We start from the raw sequence: 10336 nt of genomic DNA, 5'->3' as shown, positions 1-10336 counted from the left end.
ACTATTTCCGATTGAAGTGACAACATTCAGTAAGTGGGATTCAAATAGGCACATGAAAGCTTAAAACTGGCTCAGTGCATTAACTACACTGGGCTTACCATCAAAAATTAAAGCTACAAAAATGTTTAATGTAAACCACAAACCATTTAGCTTTAATTAAAATGGAAGTACATGACCCATGTTACATAAATATGCAAATTGGGGCATTTTAATACCTGAATTTACATTGGTCTTCTCAATTTGAATGATTGAGGCTTTAAACTTCACAAGTTTTAGATTCTTGTATTGATCACTGCAAGTGATTAAGCAAGCAAAAATATTAAAATTTGCTCTTTACCATGTTCCAGTCACTTTAGTCATCATTTTCAGATTTACCTATTCTATATGATTTGCTATCAAAATGGATGCGTCCATTGGGACATTTCAATGCTAGATAGCAAGAGTTCTTTCAACTCCAAATGTTTCTTTACATTGACTTCTTCGGTAGTTCCACAATGCACGGTTGTAACTAATGTAGTAAACAGAGAAACCTGTATTGTGGCAAAGCAGAGACAAAAAGTTTTTCTAGTCAGGATTATGAACATTGCAGAGAACACAAACAGCAAAATGACGTTACAATTGCTAACTCAATTTATTTTTCTTAAGCTACATTTTCAAATGAGACAGTTTTGCATTGTGACACAAAAAAATTAAATTACCAATAGTTTACATGTAAGCTTGATTCCAGTTTGTATCGCAGCATTTTAAGACAAAACAAAAAACCCTCAATGCTTCCAAAAGATTTCTACTCCAAAGCAGGTTCTGTCATTACCTTCTCTAATAATCCTCAATTGTCCACTGCTGTTAGTGTAACGGTTACAGTACACAAAAATTGCAAAAAGCTGAAGTAAATACAGCAGTAGGCATCATGGCCATCTCCTGCTTTTATAACTGCATTACATGCAGACAGACAAAAGGGGTCATTATGGTTGGCTGCAACAGATTAATAACAGCTCAGTGATAATTGTCTAGTACTGTTGCAGCACTCAATACATTGTATAGTTTGTTATTCTATTCACTGAGGTGCAACATATAAACAGGTAGTTTTTATGTTGGTAGGTTTACTCATTTTTCGTGCTTGACCCACTGTTTCAAATCATCCTGCTGAGATCAAGTTAACACCAGTGCACACTGACAGCAACTTATGCAGACGTGACAATCAATGCAATTTCATATTCAACTGTCATAGAAATAACAGTACCCACTGCAACCTCCTGTTCTGATAGTCAAAGTTCCCTGCTCCAGTAACAGAAATCAAGTAATTGTGTGCCCTTCACGAAAAAAAAAACAGCAAATCATTAACAGTGCACTCACACTTATAGCAGGATGCTGAACATCACAATAAAAAAATGTACCAGTTGGCTACAAGATAATGAATTGGTTGTGTGATCAGCAATTCTCACCAGATGCAGCTGTTGATCACCATACTTTCAGCAGTCAAGCAAATTAATCCAGTTGATTTTAACCCAATACAAGTTGTCAAACTGCTGCACACACTGGCACCAGGGGAAAAGAGTGCTTAGTAAAAGAATGCAATGGCACAACTGCTTTAATATTTCCTACCATTCAATCGTTTCATGTATATACATAATTTCATCCTGTTTGACGTGTGCATTTTTAATGTTACCTGAGATGTTAATTAAGATTTAAAAATAATTATGCAAATCAACAGGCCGACAGACATTTTAGAACCTGTTTTATTAGTAACTAGGTTTTGTTTTGGAGGGACAATTGGGAAGGGATGAAAAGAGAAGTAAGAGAAAGTGAAAAACTGAAGAGGGAGGAGAGTTAATAGGAAAAAGGCCATTAGTCTTACTGTTGCGTTTCCCCAATTTCCCCTTTTGCAGTGAAGGCAGAATCAGTTCAGCACACCAGAAAAACATATCCAGACTACAACACTTAATTTTTTGCTACATCCAGCTCAACAGCAACATTGAGGATATGCCAACAATATCAATATTTTTATATCAGTTTTTTAAAGGTACCTTTTATATGTTCTGATTATTTACAACTGTACAAGCAAAGCACACACTTCCAAGTGCACAAGTTTAATACAGTATTGACTATTTTTGCATTTACAGGGTTTTTAACAATCTGAAAAAAGGATCCAACTTTTAAGATCTTCATAAATTATATTACAAAAAAATGCTATTTACTGCTAGTTCACACACATCTGATTTACCCAGTAAGACTAGTGACAGTAGATGTAACTGAGTAACCTTATCTTGCCCATTCCAACCCTCTGGGGTCAGTTATAACAACATCTAAATCTGTCTCATACAAAAGTTAAGGCAAAGTCATTTTCAAGTTTAAAACGAAATTCAAGTTTTTCATTTTGACACTGGATGGAAATTAATTTATAGCATGAAAAGAACAGTTGTTGAAATAATAATACCCTTTTATGGAATAACTTACCCATTTTCTCCTATGACCAGCAAGCTTGTGCCTAGTGCTGTACTGCTTTCTTTTGAGCAGTGACTTTAGTCTAGGTTATTATGACAACTAGCCATAAGTATTTTTAAGAGCCAATACTTTCTTCCTGTGTAGCAAAACAAGAAGCATCCACATATCACCTGCAACTTAGTAGATGGCAGTAGACTCAGTGCACGCTTGTCCTTTGAAATTATGTATTTTAAAAAGAAAAACTCAGCAACTAATCCAACATTTTCTACAGCAGAGATGAATCACTTCGAAAAAACTGGCTATTAGACAAAAACATGGTGAAAATTCAGGCAAATTCTACTCCAATCTTTCATCCTCACCCCATTTCAAGTACTTTGCAATGTACCAAATTACAGGAAAGTGCCAGTGTATTGACTGGGAGTTTCTCTTTAAAGAAAAAAAGCAAGCACTTGGAATTGAGCATTAAAAATAAAAATCCATTGCTACCTACTTTAGAGCACAGAGGTACATAAACCAGTCTTTCGTAGTAATTCATAATCACTGTTACATGTTAGACAGTAGCCCTACCCTTATTCAAAAATCAACTGGCTGCTTACTATTAACAGTGCAAAAGTAAACTCTGAAGCATCAAGATCAACAGAAAATCTACACAACAGAAAGCAAAGAAATTAGACAGCTTGTGTTAAATCTACCATCCAGGTTATGACTCCAATCACTTCCCACTAACACCTAATTAATGGGTTTGAGATTTTTTTTGTATTTCAAGCTACTACCCTATATAAAAAAAATTAAATGTCAGCATTCACACACTGATCACATTCTGTGGCAAATAGATCTGTAGAACAGAAAACCACTTGCAACACTGCTCAACACCATGGAAGTAGATCCAACATCCACTGCTCCCCCTTTTATTCTTGTGTAATTACAGCAAACAAAATCACACTGAACAAAAAACCACATTCTGGCCCACAGCATAATGTTCATGCCAGTTTGCTGATCATGGTTCCATTTATTCCCCTTACCTTCAAACGGGCAAAGAATTTTTCCAATCCACAACTGAGCAAGAGATTAAGTTACAGTAGACATTACACAACATTTCACCAAATACTGAAAAGTTGGAGCCTAAGGCAAGTAGTATTACACTCTCGCTCAACACAAAGTGCATTTTGTTGCCTTCAAGCCCTTTTCCAGCAAACCATTATTTCAACAACCTCTGTGCTCTGATTGGAGACTTGGGGGAGGGGATTTACACTTGAACAGACCAGACCTTTTTAAATCAATACCACAATTTCAGCACCTTCAGTTGGGTGATTTTGGGGGTGTGTGTTGCTCTCTAGTTGTACGCTTGTTGATGCCCTGAGGGGGTGTTCTGCGACCCGATTGTCTTCGCTGGTCTCTAGGCTTCCCTGGGTTTGTCTTTCCAATAGATAGGTCTTTATTTTTAGACTCTTTGTCGACTGGGTTTTCTGAAACTTTTTTGTCATCCTTGCTGCTGGCTGCAGTGTTGGGTTTTTGCTCCTTCTGTGGTTGTAGTGTTAGAGATTCTTTAGCACTTCTCTGGCAAATCTCAGCATAACTTGGCTTTCGAAGTTCCTGTGGAAAGACAATCCAAAAAGCATGAAAAACAGTCTGCATTACTCATGCAACATTTTACATGGTTTACATTCATTAGTGATTAGCATAAGCATGGAGTTCTTCAAAACATTTCTGATCTCCAGTTTTCATTCATTAAATTGGTGCTAGCTATTTCATTCTATCTGAAAAATGGAAGATTTGCAATACACCAATGTTTTTAACCACTAAGAACTTGCACTTATAATACCTCAGGAAGTCCTGAAGTGCTTTAAAAAGTCAAAAGATAACTTTTGAACTGCAGTCACTACTATAATGTAAGTCAACACTACAGAAAGGACGCACAGAAAAACACTTGCTGCTCTCAATAGTACCATGATATTTTCTACTTCCTAACAGGCAGTATAGATCTTTTGTTCAAATGCTTTTTCTGAAAGAAGATACCACAGACATTACAGCATCAGCCAAGATTGCTGAACGTGTATATTTTAGCTTGTACTCCATTTTCCAACCCTTGCAAGAGGGCTCAAAATAAATGCCATATGCATACAATTTGACAAGTTTCTCAACATTAACTCCACATCATGAAATTACTTTAGAACTGTACAGTCAGTTGCAAAAGCATCAAGGTTAACAGTTAAAAAGGAACCCAAACAGTTAAACTGGCAACAAGCTAATGCTGGTCCCAAATCTGCATAGGACACAGTCACTACATGTCCAAGCAACCAGCTCCCCTGCAAATTCCTGATTCCTTCCAAAACATTTTAGAGAACATTCAAGCAGACTGAAGATTGGTTTTGCTCTGGGAAACACTAATCCTACAACCAAATATTAACTTTTATGCCAGCTCAGGTGCAGATGAACTCAAAAAAGGATCCATCTGCTCCATTACAGTATGCACTCAAAATACTGAATATTGTAGAGAAATTAAGATTCAAGTGATTTCTTCAGGACAAGCATTCAACCTACAACCATCCTTGTAGGAGTGTGTGTATGCATGGCGCTTTGTGCATCACATGAATAGAAAGCTGTGGCATCAATTTTCTCATCCGAACCCATACCTGTAATTAACACGCAAGTGTTACAAAGATTTGCAACATAATCATTTGATAACTTTGGTTCTAAAGGCAAAGAAAAAATGCTGAGTTTTTCAAAAGCTATGTTTTAAAAAGGTCGAAGTCAGTCAGAAGTCAAGAGTTATAAACATCATTTACAAAAAGTCACATTACACAGTGGTACGGTGATACGAATCACTAACCAACGACAATTGTGTGGCTGGTGACAACAGCCCAAGGCTCCCAGTCGCACGCAGGTATTGACCCAGTCAGGAATTCAGAGTGGGACAGATGACTTTATGCAGCCGCATGTTACTATGCATCCTTAGGGTGCCCTCTGTTCACTAATGGATGTTAAAATTGCATTCAACTCCATCCAATCTGATGGTCAGTTTGGGTGGAGAAAATCAAGAGTTCCCAAAGGGGGCAGACATCTAATCTGACTATAGATAGTTAAAATTACTTAAGACTAACTAGTCAGCGTAATTTACACCGAGTGCAATCATGTAATAACCCGCCTTGCTATACAAAACAAGTACTTCATCTTGTCAAAAGTAGGTAAACAAGCCCTCAGATGCAGCACAGAAAGGTCAATGACAACACTCCACATTTAAATACCCAGAATCCAGAGACAAGCTCACTTTTTCCATAGCTGGGAACCCCAATTCGCAGATCCCAAAGTCCAACAGGAAGATCAACATTTCAACCCTAAAGCAACCTAACCAGAGGGGAATTCCAAATGCAGCTCTATCAAGTCTGGAAAATCTTCACATGACCAACCCAACTGCAAAGCAATTGACGAAAGTCAGCTAGAATTCTGTGCCCAAATCATTTCATTTAAGCACCAGTCACCAGGACCAGTTAATGAAAGTTAGACCAAAGTATAGTATTTCCTAGAATAAGCAATCTTCATCGACTGGCAAAACTGAAGGTCACAAATGAAGGCAGTAGATCTCCAACAGCTCATGGTAACACCCAAAGACAAACTTAAGTGATGCAACACTATGCTGACCTAAAGAGAAGCTTTACAAAACCATCAGAAATAGGCCAAATTGCGAAATGAATTTTGCCAATCAGGACATTTGCAATGCCTTTGCTAACCCACAGAATATTGTCGATTACTTAGCCATGGAATAGCAACTGATACTCTCCAGGATATCCACCTGGAGAGTATCAGTTGCCAGGACATTGCAGAACATCTGGACAAATCATCATCAACAGGACAGCTGTAAACTAAAGATCAAGAACAAAACCTGGTGACTTCAATCATTTTACAGGGGTGGACTTCGTGGTATTTTTTAGTGTCAGCCTAGTAGTATTTGCTGGAATCATTTTCATGTAACTGAGGCAATCTTTCCAGTGTCAGTGTGGCTTTAGGCCTTCCATTGGAAGACATTAACATTAGTTGTTTTCTTAATCTTCCCTGGCTATTTCTGAATTAACAAAACGGATGTGGTGGGCGAAAACAAACATACCAACAGTATCTAGTTCCACATTGTTGTTTCTACAGGTATTCTGTAGAACTGGCACCCCAGAAGGACACCAGTGTTTTGTGATCCTCCCAATCAGGAGAAACTGCTAAAAGCAAAACTAGTAGATTTGGTCAGATTCTCTTATATGTTGTTGATTAAGAGAATGGTGTGTGTTCAGGGAATGCAAATAGCCAGTGTTAATTCTCCTACAATGAAGTTGCTTGGACATTTCAGTGGGCAATTAAAAGTGACCACACTTGTGGATCTGGAGTCACACGCAGGCCATGCCAGATTAATATCCTTGAAGACAAACCAGGTGGGCTTTCAGGACATTTAACAGTGATTAGAGTTTTCCTGAGGCTAGCTTTTTAAATTCCAGGCAAGTCAAAATGATCTTATAGTGGAATGTGAAGCTGTGCCCCTAAAAACATCAGCCTGGGATTCTGCATCATTCATCAAGTAACAATCACAATGCCAACATCACCATGTGTGGTAACACTCAACGCAAGCAATTAGTTGAGAAAATACTTGAGGCACAATTTGTCAAACATTCGGCTGGTGGCAGATGGGAATTCAGTGTAAGCAAGTGACATGGTGTGCATTCTCACATACTCCAATTCTTGTTTTCTGCACATGACATTTGAAATAAAATACCTAATGGAATGCTGTTCTTTATCACCAGGACTAGAGTAAAACAGTGCATAAGTTTTGCCTGAAGTTAAGCCGGTTTTCTTTAGAATTTAGATGGTTAAGAGGTACTGTTCTTAGTCTTCAAGATATTAGCAGGAAAAAAGTTTTTGCCTGCCCTATTTCTACTATTTGGCAATTTAGAACTAAAAACGGTAAAAATCTGAGAATTAGGGCCAACTAGGAGATTGAGTTCACAATTCTACAAAGGGTTGTAGAGATTTGGAACTCTTCCAAAAGTGGCAGTATATGCAGGATCACAATTTTAGAAGTAAAGTTTTGTTGAACAAAGGAGTTAGGCCACAGATCAGCAATGATTTCATTCAATGGTGGAACAGGTTGTAGAGGCATTTTCACAATATTCAGGAACAGATGGGGAGTCTCTCTTGTATCCAGTATTTAAATGATCAAGAGCAGCCTACAAATTTGGCACAGAGTGGGCAATGACACTACAGTTACTCATGCAATAGATCATGTGTCTATGCTCGTCACTTCAGCTCTGCCATGGAGGCTTTTATGGTTCTAGTTTTCCATCTAAGCAGTATTTAACACACAAGGGTAAGTGATCCTTGGAGTGAACAACACAGTACGGAGGCTATTCAACAGCCTTAAGTGATGCATCTGGATTGATTGCGTCCGTTTCAGATCAACGCAGTTGAAGACATTATGCAGGATCATAAACAGAAATAAACAAAGCCTGACAAATGGTTAAGTGAACACATTTGGTGGAAGTGGGGAATGCAATATTAGCTACATGTTTGCTTCAAATTTTTCTTGCTTTTTTTGGAAAAGATGTCAAACATTTTTTAAAAAGTCTAAAGACACCAGTGTCTAAATTTCCTCAGCTGCAGGCAGTAGATCATTCAAGAGTTGGTTAGAATTTCCCTTAAGGAAAACAGCAAAATAGTGCTATATTCAACAAATTCTTCTGGAAAGAGTTATTGAACAAATAGTAAATGTTCATAATAAGTCACAAAACCCCACTTACTGCCTTCCAGTGCACTGCTCCAAAGTTATATCCCTTCACAAGTACATTAACCAATACACTACACTGAAATCAAATCCTTTGCTATCCTTAAATCTGCCATCCAATTCTCACCATTTTAACCATTTCAATATTAAGTGAATCGATCTTAAATGAATACAGTACAATTAAAATGTCCACTAGCAACTAAAAAAGGTCAAATGCAACCAGAGATCTTTTAATAAGTCATTTGTTTTTCATGCAGTCCAACTTCCTGTGAGCACTGCATGATGCAGCCACTAATACATACCTGCTGGCTTTTTAAAAAAAGTTTCAATCTCAGCTTTGTGCCAAAAACTTCCATCTACTAATACTTAAACTTCAGTTTACTGGTCAAAACAAAGTAAACCAGCACATGTCTAAATATACAGAAACTCAGTAAAGCAAAGAATTATTTGAGCATCAAAACAAGCATCACCGAGCTCTTTACTCAGGAATTACATGCAAAAGGATTTGGCGAAGTCTGAATTTCATTTTACAATTCCAGCTGACACCAAGTTGAATGCTCTCTAATTCAAAGCAAAAAGGACTCGTCAATTTCAAAAAGGTGTGAAACTTTTGCATTAAGGAGGAAACCACCACAAAAAGTTTCTCTTGGATAGGCTTTCTCGACAAGACGGATATTTACTAGCCACGCCAGCTGTTCTAATACAGCTGGCTTCTTGGGCTATTTGAAGTAAATTAAGAGTGGTGATGCTGCTATAACAAAAGCTTAACCAGAAAGGTGGCAGCTTTCTCAGATTAGTGAACTACTGGGTTTTAAAAATGATATCTTGGTCACTTGCATTTGTATTGAATATTTTCTTCAAATCAGAACTCCATTAAACCAATTCAATTATATTTATTAAGCCAATACACTGTGGTGCAACCATAGTTCAACATAAACACTGCATTCCTGTACCCCTCATGATTTTTATTGTAACCTTAACTAGCAACTGTTGTTACTGCTCTATTAAATGAACGCACTCAAATGTGATCCAGGATGCAGATAAATCTACTGCTGCGATATCACTGAAGTTAATAGTACTAAGTCTTCTAACATGGGAACTGTCTACAGCCACCAGAAAAAAAGGTTAATACTTTAACAGGTTTTCTCACCTGCACGGAATTTGCAAGTACAATTGAGATGCTCTTGTTAGGAATGGGGCAGTTGGGGAAGATGAATAGAAGGAGAAATATTAAGTGTAGGAGTGGGACAGGAATAGTTTAAACCAACATAAAGTTAAGCTGCTGCCAAAGAAGGTCACCATCAAGGCAGTCCATGATAATGAATAAAAGGGGGAAGTCTGACACTGGAAATTACAGTACTGTTTTTTGGACTACAAAAAGATGGATAGGAAATGGAAAGAACAAAAGATGCAAATCAAGCACTGAAGTACATAACTGAACTCAATTCAGTAATAAAGGGGTCTAATAATTAAGCCCAATGGGCTTAATAAAAATTGAGCAAAGTTTTGTCTTACATTTGTTCCAAAGCATTAATCCTCAGTACAAATAAAACAGTAAATACGTGACTTTACTCTTGCTACATCCAGTCAGCATGCCTCAATACTTGCGCCCCTACTGCTTTAAGTTTCAAAAATAGAGATCTCCATGAAGTTTCCTACAATACAATGGTTTTAAAAACCTTTAATACTACAGCAAACATTAAGAGGCACATTTGGGACCAGGCATGTGCCTGCTGATCAAAGGTGCACATGAGGAGAAACATACTAATACATATCACTACTACACTTTATTTACTGCATAAGTCACTTAACGCAACTCTGCCTTAAATGACACTTAAATAGACAGCCTTATCACTCACCATCAACTGACTATTCAAATTACACAAACTGATATTACAAAAAGCTTCTGGTATTTCAGGTTTATAATTTCTGCCACGTTATCAAGAGTGCCTATTCCTAAGGTGCCAGTTAAAACAAAATTTGCTGCAATTTGAAGAATCACGAGCCACTTTGAGAGATCAAATTACGAAACCTAAAAGAACAGAATTACAGAACAAGTTGTAAATCAAACAAATTGCTGGGAAAACTCAGCAAGTCTGGTAGCATCTGGAGAGAAAGCAGAGTGAACATTTCAGG

At 37.5% G+C, this 10336-nt stretch overlaps 1 protein-coding gene across 1 annotated transcript in view; it reads right to left on the bottom strand.

Moving 5' to 3' along the window:
* Window positions 1-607: 607 nt before the first annotated feature.
* larp4b (La ribonucleoprotein 4B) overlaps window positions 608-10336 on the bottom strand; it is a 142180-nt gene continuing 132451 nt past the window's right edge. The window contains exon 17 of the mRNA XM_060825109.1: window positions 608-4035. Coding sequence (XP_060681092.1) covers window positions 3742-4035 — 294 coding nt within the window. The 3' untranslated portion in view covers window positions 608-3741. The remainder of the gene's footprint in view (window positions 4036-10336) is intronic.

The sequence above is a fragment of the Hemiscyllium ocellatum genome, chromosome 5 (assembly GCF_020745735.1).
Source record: "Hemiscyllium ocellatum isolate sHemOce1 chromosome 5, sHemOce1.pat.X.cur, whole genome shotgun sequence".
Taxonomy (NCBI): domain Eukaryota; kingdom Metazoa; phylum Chordata; class Chondrichthyes; order Orectolobiformes; family Hemiscylliidae; genus Hemiscyllium; species Hemiscyllium ocellatum.
Note: the sequence above shows the minus strand (reverse complement) of the source record. Positions and strands in the feature narration are given on the sequence as shown.